Source organism: Miniopterus natalensis, chromosome 5 (assembly GCF_054644295.1).
Source record: "Miniopterus natalensis isolate mMinNat1 chromosome 5, mMinNat1.hap1, whole genome shotgun sequence".
NCBI lineage: Eukaryota > Metazoa > Chordata > Mammalia > Chiroptera > Miniopteridae > Miniopterus > Miniopterus natalensis.
The window spans coordinates 25,298,516-25,325,880 of record NC_142085.1 but is presented as its reverse complement, the minus strand read 5'-3'; the positions used below and the strand labels follow the sequence as shown (position 1 = coordinate 25,325,880).

The following is a 27,365-nucleotide window of genomic DNA, read 5'->3' as shown; positions in this document are numbered from 1 at the left end:
GGATTATACTGTAGTGCAGCTCAGTCAATGAACAGTACCCACTGAGAGCCTACCGTCAGCTTCCATATGAGCTGACAACCAGGAACCACCAAATATCTTAAGAAAGCTAAAGATTAACAAAAAAATCTTAGAAGAAACTGACATAAGATATGAAGAGAAGAACTTGTAAAAGCTCTGTCATTAGTGCCCTGATAGACTCTGCTTCAGCTGTGTTCCTCGGTGTTGAGTGATGGGGCATCAGGGCAACCTAGGGGCACACCTGTAGCTCACGATCCCCTTGCAGACCACATTCTAGGTCCTTGGTGTTGGCAATTCCTGCACAAACCACTCCGATCCCATTCCCAGGGCCTGCAGGCTTCTTCCTGTCTCTGTCCTACTGAGGGCCTTCTAACCCAGTTGTGTCTACCCATATAGTAGAGGTAGCTGAGGAAAGGTTGTATATGTGAAGTGTGGATAGAGCTTGAGTGAGTGGTTAGGACTGCTGATGAGATTCCCCTAAGCTCCCAAATGCTTTTCTTCTCTGAACATAAATGAAACCCTGATAAATGAACAGTAATCTTTCATAGAGATAGCGTTTTAATGTAGATATGCATTTAACCATTCGCAGATTTATTTTTTATTTTTTATTATTTTTAAGTATATATCTTTATTGATTTCAGAGAGAGGAAGGGAGAGGGAGAGAGAGAAACAGAACCATCAGTGATGAGAGTCATTGATCGGCTGCCTCCTGCATGCCCCCGACTGGGGATCGAGCCCGAAACCTGGGCGTGTGCCCTGACTGGGAATCGAACCTCCAACTCCTGGAACATAGGTCAATTCTCAACAGCTGAGCAATGCTGGCTGGGCCGCAGGTTTATTTTTAATGGATTTTGAAAAGGGTAAGGTTGACAAATATGCGGTGATACATTTTAGGCTGAAATGTGTTTTCTTTAATTAATTTCAGTTTTATTTGCAGGGTGACCGTGGACTTCCTGGTTTTCCTGGGCTCCATGGGATGCCAGGATCAAAGGTTGAAGAAATCTGGTCTTTTAAAATTCAGCAGTGCCATATATTATTTCAAATTTCAAACTTCATATTGCAAATCTGTTATAAATAAAAGCTCATAAAAATTAAAGCATGTTAAAGTAAATGATTCAGTTAAGATTAATATTATAGGTCACATAAAGCTTTTCCAAATTTCTTTAAAATTTCCAGTCATAAATATTGAAGTATTTAAAAATTGATGAGTAAGTTTTACTATATAGAAATTCTCTTAACTCTAAGTCTATACTCTAGGCCCTGTTTTAGTACCAACTGTCCTTATTCTTCTTTGTTTTTCATTATTAAGTGTGGAGCATACCACTTTTGTAAAAAGTTTAAAATATTTTATTTCTATTTTATTTTGATGTTAGCATATTAAACTCTTTTGTTTGTAGTTTTTTTTCATCTCTGAGGAAAATATTCAGATATCTCTAAAATTCAGTATTTGTATTTTGTTTTCTAGGGTGAAATGGGCCCCCAAGGTGATAAAGGATCACCCGGATTTTATGGCAAAAAGGGAAGTATGGATCACAAAACAGAGTTCCCATATTGAACTTTCAATGTAATGGAAGTAAAAAACTTGAATTTAGTCTCTGCCTGCCACTATAGCAATTAGTTTTATTCACAGTTCTCAGGGGATTTATTAAAAACAATGAGAAAGTGAAAAAATAACTGGTGATTGTTATGTTGGTATTCTAGAAGAATACGTTGTCTTACTGATCATTTTGAACTATTAAAGTAATTACAGGGAGAGATTCCTTGGGAGTGGTAGCTGCTTAACAGCATGACCACTGACAATTGATTTAGGGCCTTCTTATTTCTTCACACTGAAGAAAGATTATATTCTCTGCATATATAAAATACTCATTGCCTTTTTAAGTTTTTCAAAATGTGGTTTCTGTGTTTAGGTGCTTGTAATAATTCTGCATCCATCAATATTTTCAATGTCTTATGTTTTGTTCACTGACCTGGTAAAGAAATACTCTGCCAATAAATTGCAAAGCTAACACAAGCTGTAGTTCCACAAATTCTGTCACCACATAATGAGGTTAACTTACTTTTCTATTTAAGTTTGAGTTGGAAGTTTAAAAGCTTATTGCAAGGATAGTTTTTTAAGTGTTTTTTTATAATACAGGGTGCAAAAGGTGAAAAGGGGAATGCTGGTTTTCCTGGCCTCCCTGGACGTGCTGTGAGTGTAATAGAAAAAGTTCTTGTGTATTTTGCTTTGAATAAAAATTATAGCATATTTCTTTTAAAAATTGTTGCAAAATCAAATTAAAATATATGTATTTATTTTCAGGGAGAACCAGGACGACATGGAAAGGATGGATTAATGGGTAGTCCTGGTTACAAGGTATTTACACAAAAAACAAAAGAGATTTCTGTAATTTATGAATGAACATTAAAAAAATGTACCAGTATTAGACTTCTTTACATGTGACATTGGTGTAAAGTTGATGAGCTAAAAGCTGTTTTACTGTAATTTAAAAATGATACTACATTTCTTTTGAGTCTATTGTGAAATCTTATGTATTAGAAATAAAGTTTCAGGATATTAAAAGATTGATGTCTTTAAAAAGACATTCAGATGGATTTGTTTGGTTGGTTAGAGGCATAAGTTCTTAACGCTGTTTTCTAATGGTTTAAGGTTTCAGTACAATTGAATGGTTTTTAGTATATTTACAGAGTTATGCAATCATTGCTAGAATCTAATTTTAATACATTTTCATCGCCTCAAAAAGAAACCCTATACCCATTAGCAGTCACTTCCTATTACTTTTTAAAAATTTTTTTATTTTAATTCCCACTCGAGGATATATATATATATTTCCATTGCCTTTCAAAGAGAATGGAAGGGAGAGAAAGAGAGAGAGACAGAGAGATGTATCAATTGGTTGCCTCCCGCACATTCCCCAGCCAGAGTGAGCCTGCAACGTAGGTATATGCCGTTGGTTGGAATCGAACACAGGACCCTTCAGTTCATGGGCTGACTCTCTAACCACTGAGCAAAACCACCCAGGGCTGTCACTCCCTATTTCCACCCAAGCCATTATTCCTCCATTTCCAGCCCTATGCAACCTCTAATCTACTTTCTGCCTATCTGGATTTGCCTATATGAACATTTTATGTATAAGGAATCATACAATATGTAGTCTTTCATGCCTAATCTCTTTCACTTACCATAATGTTTTCCAGGTTCATCTATGTCTTGGCCCATATCAATACTTTATTCCTTTTTATTGTTGATAATATTTCATTGTATGAATATGTCACATTTTATTCATCAGTTGATGGACGTTTGGGCTGTTTATATTATTTGGCTATCATATATAGTGCTGTTATGAATATTTGTGTACAAGTTCTTGTGAGGATGTATATTTTCACTTCATTGGGTCTATTCCTGGTAGTGGAGTTGCTGGAACATATAACTATGTTTAACATTTTGAGGTGAATTTACTCTTGCTATTTGCTTACCTGATAGGTTCTTGCCACCTTTCATATTTGACCTTGGTTATGTCTCCCATTTTCTAACTAGTATGGATCTCCTAAAAATAATTGAGTTTTCTTTCTATTTGTTTGTAATTACTTACTGGAATAATTTGTGATTTTTGAAAAGCCTGTTTACTTAAAAACACACACACATTTTGTAGAGCAGTTCCCAATATACTTCTTCCCTTCCCCCACTATGAACTTCTCACACCAGAGTGGTACATTTGGTACAATTGATGAACCTACTCTGACACATAACTATCAATCAAAGTCCATAGTTTACATTAGGGTTCACTTTTGATATTCTATAGTATTATGCATAATAGTTTCACTGCCATAAAAATCCTCTGTGCTCTGCCTATTTATCCCTCCCTCTCTTCAACTCCTGGCAACCATTGATCTTTTTTCTGTCTCTGTAGTTGTGCCTTTTCCAGAATGGCACATAGTTGGAATCATACAGTATGTGAACATTTTAGATTGGCTTCTTTTACTTAGCAGTATGCATTTAATTGTCCTCCGTGTCTTTTCATGGCTTGATATCTCATTTCTTTTTAGCACTGAGTAATATTCCCTGAATATTTTAGATTATATTTCTTTTGAGGAATCTTTGAATATTGAATCATACCTAATTTTTCTCTGACCTTTTAAAAATCCATTATCTCCACCCTCCAATTTTTGTTTTGAAAATTTTTCTACAGGTCGTTGAATTACATAAATAAATGACTATTTCTTTTTATAACACATTTTTAACCACTGAGAAGTAAATTATAGACACTCTGCATTTCTGTCCTAAATACTTAACCCTGTATCTTCTCAGAATTCTTTAAATTCCTTTATGACACCAAAATACTTAGTATCAATACAATAATATTTTTTAATATTGAGCCCATATTCAAATTTTGTCTGTTTTCCCCAAAATGTCCTAAATAGTTACTTTTTTTTTACTTGGATACAATCCAGATTTGTATATTTTATTTAGTATCTATTAGTCAGGATTTTCCAGAGAAACAAGCCAATATAGGTTGTGTGTGTATGTATATATTTATGTGTGTGTGTATATACATATAGGTAGATAGATAATAGATAGATATAGATCAAAGATAGAGAGAGAGACAGAGACATTGAGATTGATTGTTTCATTTTAAGTAATTTTCTCACACCCTTGTAGAAGCTGATAAGTCCAAAATATGCAGGGCAGGCAGGCAGGCAGGCAGAATACCCAGAGAAGAATTGATGTTATAGATCCAGTCCAAAGGCAATCTGAAGGCAAAATTCTTTCTTCCTCAAAGACATCGCAGTCATTTTTTCTTTCTTTTTTTTCCCCATCAATTTTTCTTAAGTCCTTTAACCCATTGGATAAGTCCCACTCACCTTATGGAGGTTAATCTGTTTTATTCAAAGTTTACTGATTTAAACATTAATTATATCTTTTAAAACTCCCTCAGAGCACTGTCTAGACTGGTATTTGACCAAATATCTGGGCACTGTGGCCTAGTCACATAAAATTAACATATAACCTTATTTTGTTGACACATACAATGATCACAGATTGCATAACTCTTTACTCTTTTAATCTAAAGGTTAGCCTTTTTTTTTATTATTGTATCAATATTAAGGAAATTTTCTGATTGTTTCTTTATGATTGCATTCAGGATAAACAATATAGGAGATGTTTTGGCAGGAATACAATATAGGAGATGTTTTATGCTTTTGGCAGAAATACAATAATAGGAGATGTTTTATGCTTTCTATTACATTTCATTAGGAGGCACATAATAACTGTCCTATTATTGGTAATACTAAGTTTGATCATGTGGTTAAGAAAGTGGGAATAGCTGTGTATGTAGGCATATGTATGTGTTTGTATTTATTGTTTTCATGGTATAGCTCTAATTTATCAAAGCCCTATTTAAATGTCTCTAAAAATTTTTAATTTCTTTATAAAGGTGTAGCACATACTTTGTTAGTTTTCCCCAAGTATATAATATTGTTGATGTTATTATAAGTAGTATCATTTTTATAGCTTTATTGAAGTACAATTTATATATAAATAAAATTCACTCATTTTGTGCAACTACCACCAAATTCAAGGTTTAGAACTTTTGTAACCCCAAAGAGCTCTCTTATTCTCCTGGCAGTTAATTACTAATCCTGGCACTTGGCAACTACTGCTCTGCTTTCTGTCACTATTTATACCACTCTTATAATTTCAATTAAATATAATTATGCAATATTTAGCCATATGAATATATGACAGTTATTACTTTCATTCATCAGTTGATGAACACTTTATTTCTTATACTTGACAGTTATGAATAATGTTGATATGAATATTCTTATAGACACCTGACTTGGATATGTTTTAATTTTTCTTGAGTTGATACCTAGAATGCTAGGTTGTATGATGAGTATATATTTAAATTCTTAAAAAAACTACCTATTTTCCAAGTGGTTGCATATTTTGCTGTTTCCATCAGCAGTGCATAGGAGTTCCTATTTTACCAAATCCTGCCAACACTTAGTATTATCACCTTTTTTATATTATAGCCATTTTAGTGTGTAGGTAATGGTATCTCATTTTAGTTTTAGTTTGCATTTTCCTGATGACTGATGGTGTTGACATCTTTTTATGGCCTTGTTGGCCATTAGTATATCTTCTTTTGTGAACTGCCTATTCAAGCATTTAGCTATTTAAAATTTTGAGGGGTTGTTTGTCTTCATACTAATTAGTTGTAAGAGTTCTTCATGTATTTGGATATAAGTCTTTTATCAGATATATATTTTCAAATATTTTCTCCCAACTTTGGATTGCCTTTTTATTTTCTTAATGGTGTCTTTTGGTGAGAAAATGTTTTTAACTGGGATGAAGTCCAATTCCTTATTTTTTTATTTTTTTATTTTTTAATCATTTATGCTTTTTGTGTGGTATTAAGAATCTTTACCTAACTTAAGGTCACAAGATTTTCTCTTATCTTTTCCTCTACAAAAAAAAAAAATAAATAAATATTATTTTCCTAGACACATATTTACAACATATATTTTCTGAATATTTTCTAAATTAATATCATCTTAGGCTACAAATTTAAATCTATGATCCATTTTGAATTAATTTCTATGTTTGGTGTGAGGCAAAAGTCAAGGTTAGTTTTTGTTTGTTTTTAATATGGAGATCCAGTTATTCTAGCATCAGTAATTGAAAAAAAGTGATCATTTCCCATTGAATTATATGACCATTTTTGCCAAATATCAGTTGACAAATATCTGTATGGAACTATTTTTGGACTTCTCTTTCTGTTTTAATAATCTATACTTCTATTCTTCCTCAACAGCACACTGTCTTTCTTATCATAGCTTTAAAATAAGTTGAGATCAAGTAGTGTAAGTACTCTAAACTTGTTTCTGTGATTTTAAATTGTACTGGATATTCTAGATTCACATAAATCCTATATAAGCTTTAGTATCAGCTTGAAATTTTTACAAAAAGGCTTACTGTTGTTTCTTAATTAAACTTTTTAGTTTGGAATAATTTTAGATTTACAGAAAAGTTGCAGATACAGTATAGAGAATTTCCTTATATGCTTTACCCATTGTCTCCTTATGTTAACATCTGATGTTACTATGGTACATTTATAAAAACTGAGAAAATCAATATTGGCAAATTGCTGTTGAACTCAATGCTTTATTTGGATTTCATTAGTTTTTTTACTTCTGTCTTTTGTCTGTTCTAGGATCCAATTCAGGATACTCCACATTGCATTTATTTATCATATCTCCTTAGTCTCCTTTGATCTGTGATAATTTATCATTCTTTTCTTATTTTTCATGACTTTGATAGTTTGAAGAGCATTGGTCAGGTAGACTCATTCAATTTGGGTTTGTCTGATGTTTTCCTCATGATTAGACAGAGATTATAGCCTTTTGCAGGGAAAGATGACACAAAGGTGAATTGCCCCTCTCAGCATATCACAGTACATGCTATCCGCATGCGTAATCATTGGTTCTATTAACTTTGATCACTTGGTTATGGTGATATGTGTCAGGTTTCTTCACTATAAAGTTACTGCTTTTTTCTTTCCACATTCTCTTTGGAATCAATTCTTAGAGAGGAGGATATCTACATATCTTTACATTTATTTGGGGGAAGTTGTGGTGATAATGATATTGTCTTCCAATCTTAAAACATGGTATATTGTTCCACTTACATAGGTTTTCTTTAATTTATCTTAGCAACGTTTTGTAGTTTGCAGTGTACAGGTCTTGTATGTCTTTTGTTAAATTCGTATGCCAAGTACTTTATTTTATTTTTTCATATTCTTCTGGATAGATTTTTTTAAATTTATTTTTTGTTTGATTTTTACTAGTATTTGAAAATACACAATTAGTTTTGGTATATAAATCATACATCATATACCCTACAATACTGCTGGCCTCATTTATTGGTTCCTGCAACTTTCTTTATAAATTTTTTAGGATTACCTGCATAGATGATAATATTCTCTGCAAATAAAGACACTTTTCTTCTTTCATACTAATTTATTTTAATAGTTTTATTGCACAGACAAGGCCCTGCAATGCAATATTGAACAGAAGTGGTGAGAGTGTACATTCTTGCCCTCTTTCTGTCCTTCTGTATAAAGTCTATAAAAGCACTTCAGAATTCCCTTAGTAGCCCTTTACCTTACTTAGACATCTAATCTTTGCTTTGTTAACTTTAAATAATACCCTGTTATCTCTGTTGCAATTGATGAACTGACTCTATTTCCCCTTTCCATTCGCTGTATTTGTTTGAACATATAACTTCCACTTTTTCAGATCATGTAATATTTATAAACTATTTTTCCACCCTTTCCTCACCTTTCTTTCAGATCCACAATTAAATATATTTAGCATTCATCACCAGCCCCATAGTCAAAATTAGAGTTTGATGATAATTCTCCTCTAGCACTATATTCCTTAGGAAGCTAGGCTTGTGTATACAGGATTCTTTGAATTCTTATATTGCAACATATTCTTCTATATTCTTGTTACTTGAATGATAACTTGTCTAACTATTATAAAACCCTTATCACCTCAGTGTTTTCCCTTGAATTTCTTTGAAATGTTGCTTCACTACTGTCATATATGTTACTGATGTCAACCAAATTATCTTTCCTTTGTAAGTGGCTTTGTCATTTTGTATAGAAACCCAGAGGTGTTTTTTTAAAAAAACAAAAAACACCTTTATGTTTATAAGCCTAATAGCATAATTTATAAATCAGAATTAAAAATTTTGCCTGGCCTGGCGTGGGTCAGCAGTTGAGCATCAACCTATGACTCTCTCATCATTAATGTTTCTATCTCTCTCTCTCCCTTCCTCTCTGTGAAATCAATACAGATATATTAAGAAAAGAAAAGAAAAAAATTTCAATTATCCTCAAATCCTTTCAATAAGTAGATTCAGTGCTTCTTTTAATTCTGGAATTTTCTCTTGCATTTTAGTTTTAAATAGAACTATTTTTTACATTTTTTGGTTTACAGATATGTTGAGACTTCTTTGATATGTTGAGTCTTCTATCTCTGTTACTTTCTGAGCCTTTTTATCTTTTTAAAAATTTTATTTTTATGGGCTATGTTTAGTTTCCTCCTCAATGCCTTTTTTTTCTTTTTTTAAATCCTCACCCAAGGATATGATTTTATTGATTTTAGAGAGAGAGGAAGGAGAAGAGAGAAAAAGAAAGAGAGAAACATTGATCCATTGCCTCCTGTATGTGCCCCAACTGGGGATGGAGCTCACAACCTAGGTATGTGCCCTGACCAGGAATCAAACCCACAACCTTTTTTGGGTGTATGGGACGATGCTGCATCTAACCCAGCCACCTGGCCAAGGCTCTCCTCAATGCCTTTTTAAATTTAAAATGAAATCTATTTCCCTTTGGTCTCTAGTAATTTAGTTATAATATCCAAGATGATTTTGCCTTTTCCATTTATTTCCTGAGTTAATTTAATTCTTATTTTGTATATTCCTTTTTTTTACATCTGAAAATGCTTGTATAATGTTAATCTAGGTTACAGCACTTTTTTACAATTTTCTTCTGCTCCTTGTTTATTTTTGTGTGAGGGAAATTTACTGAAATGTTTTGATTCACATTTTCTATTTTTTCTTTTAGTAGTTTTGTTTGGGTATTGTCTGCCAATTCCTTTATAGTTTGAAATGTCATATATATTTAGACTTGCAATAGTAGGTAGGGTGTAAAAGTTTAAGTGGCTTACTAGGCTTCTTAGAGTGTCTCTTTTTTAATGTAGAGTGAAGTTAGAAGTTTCTTTAAACAATGGAATGAATTACTGGGAAGGGTTTACTGTATCTTCTGTTGAGGGGGTGAGAAGTGAGAAGCATAATGTGTTCATTTAAGATTCTTGTGGCACATCCAAGAGTAGATGGGCGGCAAGTAGTTAGATCTAGATAATGGCTCCATCTCATTCGGAATGGGGAATGCAAGGGCCACTGAACAGAGCTGGAAGGGTTTCTTAGGTTGTATGCGGGACATCTGTTACACTGTAAAAAAAACCAAAAAACAAATGCAGGCAAGTGTATTGGTTTGGTGGCAGAATGTTTGACTTGTTTTCTCAAAAGAAGTGGGAATTGTCACCTTTTGTGAGAAGGGACAAAAAGGCAAAATTTGTTGAGTGGATAACTTTTTACGTATCTGTGTGAAAATATGGTAGAGAGGAGGCCAAGTAAATATAACAGTTTTATTGAGGTCCAGTCGAAGCTGGCGGTTATGATCTCTGTGACTATTGTACTGTTTTTCCCTCCCGTGTCTACACTTAGAAGCCCAGTCGTGGATCTGAAGGGGCTTTCAGTTTGGTTTACTCAGTATTGGGGTTTGCATAGCCAAGCGAAGCAGAAGCAGATGAACAGTGAACTAAAGGGGTAAGAATTTAGTCAGAGAGCAACTGAAATACCGAAACATGGTATTTAAACTGGATATGAAAAGACATGAACATAGGAGAGGACAGATTATAATAAAGGACATAATTTATTGGATACTTACTACATGCCTGGCTCTTTCCCCAGCACTTTATACACATTTTCTCATTAATATAATAAATCATTATGAAAGAGAAAAAAATTTGTGCTTTTACAGTTGAGGAAAATAAGGTATGGAGATACAAGATAATTTGTCCAAGATTAGCCATAATTTAATAACCAATGAAAATTTCTTTTACCAAATTGCTGAAAAACCATTGTACCCAAATAATCTTTTCCAAACATAGGAAATGATGATAAAACTATTGACTTTACTGTTTTTATGCATTTTAAAATATTGACTTTATTTTTTAAAATACTAATTTGCCTAAATTATATTGCCAAATATAAAAACATTTGAATGCTAAAATGAATCATAAAAGTAAAGGACTGTTAAAACCCCAACTTTTTTGGTGGCAGTGGAGTAGCTAACTGTTATGGATCTACCGTTCTATGCTGAGAGCTATGCAAGACACTTTCACAAAGGCTTTTTTTTTTTTTTTTTTAAAGAAGAAGACCTAAAATTGGGAGTATTGATGTCATTTAGACATTAAGATCAGATTAAGAGAGCTTAAAAAGTTTACTCGAAAGTGCAGTCAGTTACTTGGCAGAGTGAGAATTCCAGGCCGCCTTTATGTGACCCTGTCACTGCATGATGCCTTCCGAGCTCCATGTCTGTGTATTTGGTCAGCCAGGGATGCTTCCCAGCCTTATAGCTTCAGTATAACCTCCAGAATGCTAGAGGCTTTTTTACATATGAAAAATCAACTGTGCAGTAAGATCAAAGTCAAAATAAAGTGTTTACTAACAAAGTAAAGATCTTCCTCAAAATTAAAGTATGTTGTAATGGTCTCACATCTCCCACCTGATTTTGAGGGTTGCTGTGGTCACAAGGAAATTACTCTCCATCCTTTTATTTTCTTGTGGGTCAGGATTAAAGACACAGCATGAAAGGAGATACACATGCAATGCATGTTTCATATGTCTGTTTTTGGTTAAATGTCCTTCTTAAAAATAACTGGTTTGTTGCAGAATAAATCATCTTTGACATTAGCTGTAGAAATTGGGTTTGAGTACTAATGTTTAGCATGACATTTTCTCAATTATTTTTTTAATTGAGAAAGAAGCTAATGCAATAGCAAACTAATAAGTTAGAGGTAGAGGCATGCTATATGCCATTTTCCACCAGCCAAACAAATGGGGGTGTGTGTGTCCCATTCTCGGGGTCATGAAAACAGTCGGGTGATCAGGTTAAGTTCTGGTTGATACTGAATTTCACAGGTTAGTTGTGTACTGCGTTTGATTATGTTATGGGAAATGGCCAAGCAGAAATCATCCTTTCATCTCTCAGTGAAACATCATTAAAAGAATGAACAGAACACTCCTAGGTGAAGGTTATTGACTCTCACGATAACTAGCCTGCATAATCTTCCAACAACAAATGCTGTAGCCCTATCCACAGATGTTTTCTCCATTTCATTTATCTGTTTGAAATTAAGCATTTGAGAATAAATAGTCCCGGGGGTCTTAATATATGGTGACGGGAGAAGATATGACTTTGGGTAGTGGGCACACAGAGCAATATACAGGTCTTGTAACATAGATACCCCCACTTGAATCCTACATGTTCATATTGACCATTGTCACCCCAATAAATTTAATAAAAAAAAGACTAAATAGTCCATTCCCTCTTCCTTGAGATGCTTCAATGTTTGAAAAGAAGGAGACGTATCACCTTGTATATAGTCTTACATTCCGTTTCAGCACTGTTCTAAATATTGTAGGTGATTTAAAAAACCTCATGTTTCCTGCTTTTAAAGAATATGCAAGTCAGGAAAACAGCACCCACATAAACGAGACCCCTGCTGAACAGCCTGGCCGTGGTAAAATTTAGTGCCAAGTATAGAAGTATACAATGCCATTGTAGTTCACAGATAGAGGGACTGGTAAGAGCAGAAAGTCTCTTTCTTGAGATCTGGGCTAGAGCAGTGGTTCTCAAAGTGTGGTCCAAGACCAGCAGTGATGACACGTCCTGGAAACCTGTTAGAAATGCAGATTATTGGGATTTACTGCCGACCTATAAATCAGGAACTCTGGGATCTGCAGACTAACAAACCCTCCAGGTGGCTCTGACAGAGCTAAAGTCTACGAATCGCTGCTGTAGATTATAAAGGATAGATTATATATCATTCTGATTATCTATCCCAACAAGAAGTAGGAAGACTAAAGATAAATGAAATTCTCACATAATTGAGGAATTTCATTATTGAACCTTGCTGATGGTTACTTTTTTTTTTTTTAAAAGACAACCTGCTAATTAGGATAAAATAATAACATTTGGTCAACAGTCAGAGATGTAAAAGGGGAGATTTTACTAACCAAAATTGTCATGTAATCCCAAATTAGCTTTTTTCTACTAAATGACAACTGTCCTCCCCTCTTTATTGTATATACAAAATATCTAAACTACACATGTGTGGAATCTAATGAACAAAATGAACTAACAAGCAAATTAGAGACAGACTCATAGGTGGAGAGAAGTCTGAAACCTGTTGGATGGGGGACAGGGCTGTGGAGGGGTTGAGTAAAAAAGAAAAAAAAAAGAGAAAAAACTCATGAACACAGACAACAGTGTGGTAATTGTGGGGGGCGGGGTGGGGGGCCGGGGAGAGGAGAGTGGGGGAAGGTGGAGGGTATAAGGGGATAAATGGTGATGGATGGAGGCTTGACTTGTGGTGGTGAGCACACAGTACAGTGTACAGATGATGCCTCGTGAAGTTGTGCACCTGAAACCTATATAATTTTGATAACTAGTGTCACCCAATAAATTCAATAAAAAGGAAAAATAAATTCCAGATTTGCTTAACAAGTCACCTGTGACAGTACCTGGAGGTCGGGGAGGTTAGGTGGCCTGATAACAGTAGTGCCATGGTGCCGAAATCCGAACCAGCGGGAGATCTGTTAAAACAGATTTTTGGGCTCCACCATCCGGAGCCGCTGGTTCAGTAGGTCTGCTGTAGGGCCTGAAGTTTTGCACCTTGAAGAAGTTCACACATGAAGTGGAGCTGATCTGGCTGGGGCGGGGGCCATGCTTGAGAACCACTCACTTGGATGAATTCTCCTGACTATTGAGATGAGTGTTGAGTGTACGTAAAGCTATTGTATTATTTTTCTGATAATTTAGAATCTCACATATCCCTTTTCTCTAATTTTTAAGCCATACCTTTAAAACTAAGTGGATCTAACATGCATCTTTGTTTTTCTGAAAATTTTTATAAGCTTTTCTGAAGAATTAGGTCAGCAGGACTTCCTTCCCCCAATTTGATTAATTTACAGGAAAACATACTTTTGCTCCCTCTGTTCTCAACTGTCCGCTAATGTTTGTAAATAAAATTGGAACAGATGAACTATTTGGCTTTAGTTGGTATTCCATTGTGCTAATGAAATGCAAGATTTCATAAAAGTGGGGGAATCCGTGTTTATATAATGTGATGTGATTGGATGTTTTCCTAAGTGCTGATTATATTAGCCAAATTTTATAGGTTCTTCCCTCTGTGGTTCATTTCTTATAATTTTGGGAAATTCATTAGAATGTGAAACTCTGGGAAACAGTATTGGCGTATGCTCAGTATATGTATCCTTATACCTCTTTTAATTCAGGCATTTCAGGTATTTATAAAAATAAATTTTTTTTGTTTTACTTTCTCTCTTGCTTGCAGGATGAAATGGTCTCCCTGGCATGAAAAAAGTGTTTACTTGTTATGATGTAACAATTCACTGAACAGAGACAAAATCATGGCTTTTAATGACTGTTAGGTTTCAAAAAGCCTAAATTTGGGAAACACTTTTAGGATGCTAAAAGGTGGATATAAAATAAGATGGTTAAATAATTTGAGCATAAAAATGTAGAGGTATACAACTAAAAGTTATTATACTTTTTTGACAGTTACCTAAAAATACACATTTTTTGATGTTCATTTTAAATAGGTAGACACTAAAGTACCAAATAATTTCAAGTAATAATTCCATTTTTTATTTTGTAATAACTCCATTGTTTTTAAAAAAATTTTAACTTATCTTTATTGTTGAAAGTAGTACAGATGTCCCCCCCCCCCCCCCATTGAGCCCCTCTCTGTTCCCTCCCCCTCCCCAGGCTTTCATCCACTATTGTCTGTGTCCATGGGTTATGCATATATGCATATTCTTAATGAAAGCGCTTTATTTTGGTTTTAAAATGCAAGTCTTGGGAGGCAAAACTAGATCCAATAGGATGATCAATATTCAAGTAAAACTAAAAATAAATATTAAAAGGATTGATGTAAACTTTGGTCACATTTACTGTGAAGATAAGAATAGTATCCTATTCTCGTGAGTACACAGTACACAGTTATTTTATAACTTAACTACCTGCTGTCATATATAGATTTACTATTTGTATAGTCACTTTATGAATTTCAGAATAAGTTATTTGATGTCAGGAAAAGTGAATATCAATAATCTAGGAGTAATTTTTTTTCTTGTTTGCATCTAATATGCTTTAATATGTAATATATACAATTATTTTATAAACATGTCTAAAAATGGAATTCTTTCTTTTTACACTAAAAGGGAGAAGCAGGACCTCCAGGTGCTCCGGGCCAGGATGGATCACGGGGAGAGCCTGTAAGTACCTTCTCAATTCAGTTCTAAGGGATGAAGTTCTTTTCTTTTCATGAAGTCTCTCGACTACTTACACTCTCCTCCCAGGCGCCCTATTCTTCTTCAGTGGCTTCCAGATTCGGAAGTTGTAGGACTCTTTGTGGAACGCTTTAAAATAGTGAAATATGTGATCAGCTTTTACAACCTAGGGAGAATTTTGCTAGCAGGAAATTTATGTGCAGCATGAATCACAAGCAGTCCTGCCCACACAGGCGAGCATGTAGCACAGCAGCATGGTCTCTCAATGAACCTTAGTCAATGTCACTTTGTCACTTGCTCATTGCTTTGTAGTATGCTCGCTGGGATTATATGTTCAATAAGAATCAAGGTTAAGAAACACATGATTGTAAAAGTAGTGAATCTGAATCCTAGATTCATGTATTTGTAGCAAGTGTGCCATATGACTCAACTTCAGATGAGTTTTGGAAATACAGTTTTTTCCACTTTTTATTCCTACAACTCATGGCCAACTTGGCCAACATTTAAATACCAGCAGATTTTGTTTTATTTTTCAAAATTGCCTATCTTCAGGGAATTTTCAATTAGTTTTGGGGGGAACTAGGTCAAGAAATTAAATAATAGCCAGTATCTGTTGGAGTGTATCACAGTGTTCAGTTGAGTGCTCAGAATCTAAATATTGGGCATAAGAGGGATCACTGAAGCTTCTTAAATGAGGTGGAGGAATTGAACTACTCTTAGAATCACTCAATCAGATATTCATTGAATTCTCATATTGTGTATTTTGGTGCACTGGGTCAAGTTTCTCTACATAGCATGAGTTTATAATCTAGCTTGGGAGATAAAAAGTGGTGCAGACCAACCTGAGGCAGATTATAGTAAATGCCAGATATGGGTTTAACATGGAGTGAGAAGCCTAGGGCTTGAAGATAGTTTCTGCCACATTCCAGCTGTGTGAGCTGGGATAAGTCACTTCACATCCTGCAAGACCTTTCTCCTCATTGAAAAAGTGTACTTGTAGTGCCTACTTCATAGATTTGTTGCGAGGCTTACAAAGGACATGTGAAAAAATTGTGAAAACATTGCACAAGTGCTTGGGGTTATTCGAAATGCTGAAGGAGCTTAGAAAGGGAATCTTGATTCATGGGGTGACTGAGAAATTTTTACCAAGGATTTAGGGCTAGATTTAGTCATGAAAGGGTGACTGGGGATGAAAGGAAGCCAAAGGAGGAACTAGTATGAGTGAAGACACACAGGTAAGTTGGTTAAGGGTGAGCCCAAGAAATAATGAAATGACCTTATGAGGTCGTGTGAAGAAGGGTCCTCGTTGGGTGGCAGGAAGTAAAGTTAGGAAGGTTGATTAGGACCCTGTGGAGACCCTGGAATATGAATTTGGGAAGCAAACTTGATTCACTTGCCTTGAAAATTTTGCAAGAACAGAAGAAGAACATGTGAAAAGTAGTGCTTTAGAGGCGGTTATGAGCTACTGGTATATGTAGAACAAACAAAAGGAGAGGCAACGGGAATCAGGGCAGTGATTAGCTGGCTGTTTTGACAGACCAGGCCCCTGAAAATAAGGTCTCAACTGGGGTTTCAGTGGAATGGGGAGAATTCAGTAGGGATAGTGTGAGTTCAATATGTCTGACCCATAATTATTATCAAAGTATAATTCTAGGACTAGGTAACTGGATATGAGACTGACTATGTTTATATTTTGGTTTCAGAAAAATAGAAAGTGTGTGTGTTTGTGCACATGTGCACTCACGCCTGTGTGAGTGAAGACAGGGAGGTGAGAGAGAAGGTGAAAGGGGGGAGGGAAGTAGAGACAATGGACATCACAGGCAGATTATCATTTGAGTCGATTGTGTTCTAAATGTTTGTGTCAATTATTTGTAAGCATTAGTGACTAATTTTTCCAAAGGAACAGTGACCAGCAAGTCTCTGTAAACCATAATGCCATGTGAGCAGCATATATTTATTTTGAAATTAACACTACTGTGATCCTGTTAATTAAAGCAAACTGAGATGAAAATGAGTAGAAAATTAGGAGCTCCCGAGGGGAGTTTTCCTCTCCCAAGGCTGCCCTTCCTTATTGTCAGCTGGAAGGACACCAACTTGCGTTTTCTCCTGCCCTGCCTGCTCCTACTTTATTCAAGACTTACCCCTGTCTGGAGCTTTTGCACCAGCATAAATTCTTATACCAGGCAGCGTGGCCCTTCAGATTTCAACCCGACATTTAGTGCATCCGTGGAATGTGGAAGGCGTTGGGTTCAGTGAGGAGAGAAACACTGCAATGCCCCATGGAGGCTTACAACCTCATAGTGGAGGTAGACAGTAAAAGGATTTTAAAAACCCACACAAAGAAACCTAAGCCACAAAGTTCTAAGAAAAAAATCAGAAGCAAGGAGTTGGGGCAGGGAATGATGGCAGTGGGAGAGTGGAGGTTATTTAGATGTAATCTCTCCTCCTAAACCAACAAGATAGAAAACAGGGAGTTACCAAGTGAGACTCTTCAGTTCCTCTCCCACCAGATCAGAAAATGTAAGAAAGGGTCCCTTATCCCTTTCTCTCACTTCTCTCTCTTTCCTGCTAAATGGTGGGGAGGGCAGTCAGGTTTCCTGTGCCAGGCGACATACTCTGTTAGGAAAACAATGAATAGATTAGCCTCTAAAATTTACCCATATTACCTGGATACAGTTCTCTTGGTCTTTACTCTCTTCCAGTTAAGAACAATTAACATTACAAACTATCCTGTTAGTTTGACAATTAATGGAAATTTGGTTGTTAGAAATGTCATCCTAGGGAGACTGATCCTTACCCTTTGTGGAGAAGCTTTGAAAACATGAAAAAAATAAGTTGATATACTTGATGATGCCAAGAAATGAAGTCTCTTCCGTTGCATGTGGATGCTGGTTTTAAGTATCTATAATGAAAGATTTGGCCCCACTAAAAAGGTCATGTTCACTATATTATTTGTTCTATAATGTGGCAGCCAGGAAAATTAATGGAGCTTAAGTTGAAAGGACAGAAGCTCTTAGAAGAAATGCTTTAAAGCTAATTAAACACAGCTTATAGCAGCCGGATGATGACTCATCCATGTAAGCAGATTGGTAAATATGAACTAACTCCTGGAATTCAACTTGAGGACAAAGGCTGTATTTTACTGGAAAATAATTATGCTGCTTTAAAGTACAATTACATCCACATGCCTATGCTTTGCATTTGAAAGGCCAGTATTGTCAATCCTAATAGTAATTCAGTCCTAAAGGCAACTTACTTTCTAAGTAGCAAATGATACCCACTCAACTTCTGCTGGATTTATTATAATTGGTTTCAACCATGTTTCACTGTGTTTAAGGATCATAACATTTAAGTCATTCATCCAGTAAGCATTTACTGAGTGTCTGCTTTGTGCCAGATGTCATACCAGTTGATGAGAATGTGAAGATTAATGTCATGGCCCTGCCTTCAAGCAGTCAGATGAGCCAGTAGATCACAACATAGCATAAATATTATGGAGGTGGGAACAGGGGAGTCTTGCAAATTTGTAGAAGATGTGTAGAACACTAAATGAATTTGAGGATGCTACTGAAAGGGGTGCATTTTTTTCTAAACAGCATTTTTGAGAGAGAGTTCACATACCATACTTATTTAAAGTGTATAGGGATGCATTCTTAAGCAGGATGCTCTCTTGGCCAAATTCTCGAATATAAATGGGAGTTGGCTGATTCTTTGGGCTTGCAAGGCAGGAGTCTGTAGCCTGTTTCAAAACATAGAAGTAAAAGAAATCATGATACTCTGAGGAAAACTGCCACTAGTTTAGGCTACTAAGTATACATGGAGAGAATGGGATAACAGTGCAAGGTGAGGTTGTAGGGGTTAGGTAGACTGCAAATCAAGAAGGGCCTGATATGTCTCTGCTATTTGGACTTAAATCTGAGAGCAGTGGGAGCCCTTCAAAGGTTTTAGGTAGGGGAATAATATGATCAGATTTAGAAAGCAGAGTAGAGAATGAATGCATAGAAGGTGAGCTGAGATGGAAGACAGACCCTGGTAGCTGAGCCCTGTTACCTCCAGTTCCAGTAAAGGCAAGAACATTCAGAGTTGAGGTGGAGAGTTTTGGACTATTTAAAGTGAACTAAATGGTACCAGTAGAGCTCAAGGATCAATTGCATGTGGGTAGGATGAGAATGGATGACTCAAAATCTTATCACGTAGGTAGAGGCACAGGAGGACCAGGCAACAAACTAGGAATAGAGCAAGAAGAATTGATTTTGGCTCAGGGTGGTGATCCTAATATAGTTTTAAATGGAACATATCTAGATAACACTGGGGGCATTTCAGTAGGGGGGACTAAGCTTTGAGTAATTAGAATAGACATGTAAAAGTGGGGACTAATTGAATTCTAGTAAGAGATGGTGGGTCAGATTCAAGGAAATTTTAAAAGAATTTCTGTGGATACTAGGTGTAGTTGATTGAATGATGGATGCTTTGCTTCCCCAGAAGGATATCAGACCATAATGCCTGAAATCTAGAACTGTTGTCTTATTAGAATAAAGGGTCTTCGCAGATATGTCTAAAAGATCTTGTGGTGGGGAAATGATCCTGGCTTACCTGGGTGGGCCTGATCCAATCAGTTGAAAGGCATTAAGAGCAGAACTGAAGTTTCTCAGAGGAGGCAAAGAGAACATAGTATAGTGGTTGAGATTGGGATGATATGAGGCCACAAGTCAAGGGATGCTGGCAGTTACCAGAAGATGGAAGAGGTGAGGGATGGATTTTCCCTTAGAGCCTCTGGGGGACTGCAACCCTGACTGGACCTTGACTTTAGACTTCTGGCCTCAAGAACTATGTGAGAATAAAATTCTGTTGTTTTAAGCTAATACGTTTGTGGTAATTTTTTTTTTTTATAGCAGCCAAAGGAAACCAGTACACTGGGCTTTTCATCTCCTCTAATCCTTAACAGTTATTTCTGTACTGAACCTATGTATAAAGGCATATGACTACATATGACTACATACTGATACATATCTCAAACTCTTGGTAGCACATGTATTAATTGTAAACATTTGGACTTAAAGCAAATAGATAAACAGGTTTAAATGACAATTTGGTTAAAAGCAAGGCTCCTCAGTCACCAATATTTTTTGTGTAATCAATTTTGTTAAACTCTCGTGTGTTTTTAAAAACTTATTTTTATCCGCTTTCTCATTTTTCTATATTTTTGCATTCTGTTTAGTACCTTTGAGCCCATGTACCTTCCCCGTACTATTCATCATATTACAAATTTGGAACAATTGGAATGTCTGACACATACTGTATAATGTATATAAACCACAGATTAAAAATATACTACTGTATGAATCTGTATGCATAAGAAAGGATCTGCATGGTAAACGTGGCTTTGCTTATGTTTTCCTCCAGGTAGGTTTCTGATGTTTGTTGTGTTCTACTTTTGCTTGCCTGTCTTTTATTTCCCCCTGTGAACATGTTTCTGTAATATGTTATAAAAAATTAAGGCCTGGGTTTTGAGTGTTTTGCACCCTTTCTTTCTTATTAAAATATTTTGGTTTGTCAGGTTCCATTTTATTTTTGTGCCAGGCGATGGAGAACAGTCATTCCTATTTTAGGGAGTCCTCAATCATTGGACCTACGTCTTTCTAGCTTCTCATAAAATCCCTTTGATCTTCCTTTGCGTGGATGGGGCACAGGGCGGTACAGCAGCCCTCTGCGTTTACCAGAAGTTGTAAGGTGGTAACCGGGAATGCTAATTTTCGTTCCAGTCAGCGTTCCGACCAGGTCCTCATGTTGGTCAGTCTCCTGTTGGCCGGCTGTTGCCGACCAGGTACCTGCAGGAGCAGTGTTTCCACAGCCTCTTTGTCGCAGCGACTCATGTCCCGCCCCGCAGTCCTGATGACACCTCGCGTTTAGTGTAGCGTTTTTCTCAGGCCGCCTGAGCCACTCGCTGGTGCACAGGGAGCCTGTGGCCCGCGGTGCAGGTGTGTAGGCAGGACTAGGGTTCTCCTGTTTGAGCCAGGATCCCTGGAGCTCCGTGGCTCACGGAGGGTGTCAAAAGATGCAACATTTTCTGGATCTATGGAGGTGAGCACGTATTTCTTAGTTAAGGATGCCTTAACTCTTTTTTTTTTTTTTTTCCCTTCTGGAAATGTTTGCTTTATCATTTTTCCAGGAATAAAGACATGGGAGTCATTGACTGTATTTGAGGACATTGGCTCCTAGAGGCTTTTGTTTCCTTTCCTCATGCCTTTTGAATTCTTGCTAAACCACATGTTATGCTTGTCTCATGGTGTAATGTTAACTGCTGAGCCCTTCCAAGTCATCATTTACTTAAGAGACAAGTAGGTCTTTTGTTTAATCACCTTTTCTGTGGTGCGATTACTTGACATGTCATTTTTAGGCATATACACAGAAGACAAGCATGAAATTCCTGGGAAAAGTTCAGGTTGAACTGCTATGGTGGTTTCCCATGTGGAATAATCCACTTTATTATACTAGCGAAGGGGAGGTGTCTTTATTTGCCCACTTGACTATATTTCTTATTTGGATTGAGAATAAAGGTAAGAGGGAAAAACCCCACTGGTTCTGTCCTTGTTCTTATTTGATTTGCAATTGTATGGCAAGATTTTAAAGTCTTTTGTGCTGATTTGTAACACTTTTCCCCCCACTCCTCTTGCAGGCCCCAGGAGTGGCACATCCTTGGTATGTGTTCAGTGGAACAACCTTAACTTTCAGTCTGCTAAGAATTTGACATTGCATTTTTAGGGTGAAGGCAACCAGCATTTAACAATTTAGGAAATTCAATTACCATTATTGTTATAATAATTCCTTGCTAATTCCAGGGTTAGGTTTTAAAACTTGGTGGAGAACAGCTCTTTGAATGAATTTTGAAGTATGTTTTATTTAAATTAAATAATGTAAATGTCTGATTATTTACAGGAGTGACTAAAATTATAAATAACATGTACATTTCTTTTTCTCTCCCAGAATATGGCATTTGGCATTGTAATGGCTGTGAAAATATATATTTTCTTTGATCTTACAAAGCAGATGTTGACCAGCTATCTATATAAAGTACAGTAGTTAATAAGGTCCCACCAGGTATAATCATAGACCTGTTTGATTCTTTCCTGCTATAAATGACTTCACTGGCATAGTAAAACCAGACCACCATCAGACAACTTTATAAAGTGACATAGTGGATTTTAAGTTTAGAAGCTCTGTGCTTATGGTATTGATCATTTTTGTTGGTGGTGTTTTGAAGAAATCTTTTATAACATGGTTATTGTAAGATTGTTGATAAGTATTAAAATATACTTCTTTGAGTCCCCCTTCTTTGTCCATTTCTTTGTAATTTAAGAGACTTTTTGAACCCTGAAACGACAAGAGGAATAAATGTAGTTGAACATAAGAAACTATGTGTGATCAAGTCTCAGAATGGGTAACATATCCTCTGAGTAAATATGCTCTTTAGTCATATGAGGACCAGGGGCATTTTTGTGTTAAAAACCTTTGATATCTAAGAGGTACTCTTATGATATTCTTAAAGAGTTCAAACACATTCTCCATTCTCAAAGCATGAAAAATACAGAATTAACAAAACAGTGTTGCTCAAGACAAGTCATATTTGTTTTAATACTAGTTACATGAACCATATAAACTGCTATTTGAGCAGATGAAATGGTAATGTTTTACCTTCATTCTACTTTCAATGACTGTGGAAACAACTATATTTTTTTATGTGACCCATAGTGCACACTTTGGTGGCTAGATCATTTCATTCTAAAGATCTCTTTCTTGTGTTTTATGTTTTAATAAATATATTCAAAGTGCTTGAGTGTGGATACCACTGGGAACACTAGGCAAATGTATGATGCCTCTTGGAATTAACACCTGAAAATTATTTATGTTCTGGATGTGTGTACAGGATGTTAAAATGGAGGGGGAGTATCTGAGAAAGAGCACTCAAAAATATTTATTTTGTTTACATCAATATTTGTTTTTATTTTTGGTAATGAGGTAAGCACCTAATTAGGTAATGGATGGCCAATAGTTCTAGGCACTGAAATGGTTTATAGAAATAATTTTTGTAATGAGCAGGAGTGTTCCGTTGTTTGAAATAGATATGCCTAATTAAGTCCTAGTTATCTGTTTATATTCTGTTTTAATTTTGGTTCTTTAAAAGATTGTGGCTTTGAAATACTTTGGCGTGTATACATGCTTTGGGGGTTATATAAAAAAATGAAGTGTGTTGTTAGCTAAAGACTATATTAATCACAAGACTAGAATTTATAAATATATTCCAGAAGTCATGTGCTACTCTAATAGTTCACAATGAATTTAATCTGATGAAAAATATCAACACAGATTTCTTTTAATTTTATTTAATTAACACATAGGGACTGGGTGTTTTCAGTGAAACTCTTTCTTACAAATAAAGTACAAAGAGTAATTTGATACACTAATATTAAAATTCAACCAGGGCCAAGGAGTCCTATGATGATTTATTGGTTCTAAAAACTATGAATAATTTTGTTGTTGTGATAGAATGTTCTTCAGCTGTCTACATAAAAGAGAAGGCACTTAATTGATGGATTTGGTAAAACAAAGAATTTCTGAACAAAATTTTTTATTTTATTATTATTTAAAAAAAATATTTTTATTAACTTCAGAGAGAGGAAAGGAGAGGGAGAGAGAGAGAAAGAAACATCAATGATGAGAGAGTCATTGATCGGCTGCCTCCTGCACGCCTCCTGACTGGGGATGGAGCCCGCAACCGGGCATGTGCCCTGACTGGGAATCGAACCCCTATCACCTGGATCCTAGGTCGACGCTCAACCACTGAGCCACGCTCGGCCGGGCAAGAACAAAATATTTTAAAATATAGTGATTAGTCATACAAAATGAAAAACCTCCACTAGAGAACCTTAGAATTGTTGCAGATACTTACTGAGATGCATCGTAGGTGCTAATATTGGCTGAGCAATCATAGAATGTACATTATACCAGGTGGTTTCAGATGGAACACTTGCTCTTCGGTTAGAGAAATAGAAAATTCATTCAAGAAACATACTCTATAAAGGTGTGTATAAAAATTGTGTGGCAGGTTATGACTCTTTTTAAAAAATATGTTTTTATTGATTTCAGAGAGAGGAAGGGAGAGGGAGAGAGAGATAGAAACATCAGTGATGAGAGTCATTGATTGGCTGCCTCTTGCAAGCCCCCTACTGGGGAATTAAGCCCAAAACTTGGGCATGTGCCCTGACTGGGAATCAATGGACTCTCAACCACTGAGCAACACCAGCTAGGCAGGTTACGACTCTTTAAAGACATTAAAGAAAAATGAAGTTAATCATGAAAGGCACAATGTTAAAAATTTTAATCACAGGGTCAAAGATCGGTGAGAAAATAAGTTATATATAGTAGTTTTTAAGCAGAGAGACATAAAATGGATTGTGTGAAAATTTAATTGGCAGATCATAAATCAAATTAAAAACTCCATGATGACTCTCATAGCTTAACATCCCAAATACAGATAATTTTTAAGAGTTTTTGTTATTTTTTTCATAAAGAACTTTTTCCAACTGTGATTCACAGATTACCTTAATCAGAATTGCTCAGGGTTTCAGTTAAAATTCAGGTTTCCTAGCCCAACCTCATCCTAATAAATCAGAGTCAGGAGCTGAAGCCTGAGAAACCGTATTTTTAATCAGTACTTGTGTGAGTCTGATGTAAAGTTTGATAACTAGTGATATAGAGGCTATGAAACAAATTGATCAAAACAGGAATATGAAAGTAGTAGAAAGATGGTACCCAGCTGAGAACAATTAATTTTAATGACACTGATAAAAGAAAATGGAATTATGACCCTATCCTTTTAGGCCGTATGCATTTTAATAGTTTCCTCTGCCTAAATAAGCTTCAGTATTGCCCTGAATGATAATATGAAATTATATTTCCAAATGGATCCAGTTCCCTTCTATATTTAAAATACTTTATTATTATTATTATTTTAGAGAGAAGAAGGGAGGGGGGGAGAGGGGAAATATCTGTGTGAGAGAGAAACAAGATCCGCTGCCTCCTGCATGCACCTGGACAGCGGATCGAGCTGGCAACCCAGGCAGGTGCCCTGACCGGGAATTGAACCAGCGCCCTTTTGGAGCATGGGACACCGTTTAACCAACTGAGCCACCAGGCCAGGGCTATTTTATTTTTTGACACAACCTCAGAAACAAATCTATCTTGTAGAACAAAGATCCATCTATATGCAATTGAATTAGACTAAACGTGTTTATGAAAGACAGGTCAATCTTCACAAAGATAGGAATTCGGTCATTTAAACTTATTCTACTTTCAATTTTACATGAAATTTTTAGGTGATTAATTTTACTAGACATTTAAAAATTTACATAGTATTTAATAATAAAACACTTTTTAATTCTAGATAAGTTAATTTCTGTTCCTGTGGGTAAGTGGGGAAATGCTCACCGGTTAGGCTAATTTTGTCCAGTGCCAAATTTCTAGCTCTTTTATCAAAGACCTTGCTTCTTAAACACAGCATTGTCCCTCCCTAAGAAAGACTGGTGCCTTTGTCTAACAGTTTCTCCTGAGCGACATGTAAAAAATTACCTACAAGAATAGCCTACCAAGCCATGAAAACTGAGCCAGTGTGTTATTGCCTGAAGTCACAGTGGTGAGTCTGTTAAGACTCTTCCAGAACTGATCTTTGAGTCTTTCTCATTGTTTTAGCTTTTGTTTGGACCCAATGAGAGCCACAGCCATTCAGAGCATTACCTCTGTGTTTTGGCAGACCAGCGTTTCACAGTAGTTTCTTTGATGACTCAGACGTGAAGAAAAAGATCTTAGATGGTTTTTCTGAGAATTTTTTGAAATGTAAAGTCGGCGGGGGCCACGTTTCAATTTATTGAACATTTGAATTATATTTATTTATTCATTGTTTACATTAATTATTACACATTTTTATCCTTTAACTTTTAAAAAATAGGCAAAATATATAGAAGTTTTGTTGTAAATTTGAAAGTCTGTCGTACCCAAATCCTATTGCCATCTCCAGAGATAACAGCTGTTTTTCATTCAGTGAGATCCTTTTCAAACTTTTTCTTTTCATATTCAAATATATAAGCAACACATACACATATTTTTACAATAAGGAATGCTGTCCGTTGAAGCTTTAACTTTACAATGTTATGGGTGCTTTACCAGACCAGGTTACAGAGAGAATATAGAACCTACTTACAGCAGGGATGCATTTCATTTAGCCTCTCCTGTTGATGTTTTTACATTCCCACGTACTTAGGAAACCGTTTGCAGAAAGGACATAGTCCTGTCCGTGAAATTACTCCTTCAAAGCCACCTGTGCTTTGTTCCTAACTTTGACTAGAAATGTCTATTGTTTCACCAAGTCTGATGAAACAACCATCGGTTTCCGATGGATTTAGACTCAGTTTTACCAAGTTCTTGATCTGGGTTGTTAAAAGTCTGTAATAAGTAATACAGGATACATTTCACAAAATGAATTTTTAGTACCTTTTGAGATGATTTTGTATTGTTCCTCCTCTGTTACTACAGTAACTTACATGAGCATAACATTATATGGGTATAGTTCTTAATGCCGAGCACTCATTGCATCCTGAAATAAGTCCTACTGCATCACGCCCAGCTTTTGTTCTGTCTCACTGTTCTGTTTGATTTCCTAACGTAATAATAAAGCCACTTGCATTTGTACTAACGATATCGATCAGTTTGTAGATTTCTTTTTTTAGGTATTATTCTTGACTGGTTTTATTATTAGGGTTATGATGGCCTCATAATTTTAATTTAGACCATCTCCATCTTTTTAATGCCCTGGGGAAGTTGAACTAACATAGAAACTATCCGGTCCTGGAATAATACTGTTTCTGAGGTAGACAAAATATTGACTCCCCCACCCCCAGAAAGGTATCCACATCCTAATCTCCAGGACGTGGGAATAGGTTCATTTTCATGGGAAAGAGACTTTACAGGTGTGATCGAGGTGATGACCTTGAGATTACAGTGGATTACCTGGGTGGGCCCAATCTCTTAAAAAATAATTAAACCTGGAAGGAGATGGGTGAGGAATGGTTCGGAATATTCAACTGGAGAAGAACCGACTGGCCATTGCTGACACTGAAGA

At 35.9% G+C, this 27,365-nt stretch overlaps 1 protein-coding gene across 1 annotated transcript in view; it reads left to right on the top strand.

The window, feature by feature from the left end:
• Positions 1 to 27,365, top strand: part of COL21A1 (collagen type XXI alpha 1 chain) — a 164,013-nt gene that overhangs the window by 109,718 nt on the left and 26,930 nt on the right. Inside the window, exons 13-17 of the mRNA XM_087817452.1 lie at positions 956 to 1,009; positions 1,484 to 1,539; positions 2,158 to 2,209; positions 2,321 to 2,374; positions 15,125 to 15,178. Of these exons, the coding sequence (XP_087673578.1) occupies positions 956 to 1,009; positions 1,484 to 1,539; positions 2,158 to 2,209; positions 2,321 to 2,374; positions 15,125 to 15,178 (270 nt within the window). The remainder of the gene's footprint in view (positions 1 to 955; positions 1,010 to 1,483; positions 1,540 to 2,157; positions 2,210 to 2,320; positions 2,375 to 15,124; positions 15,179 to 27,365) is intronic.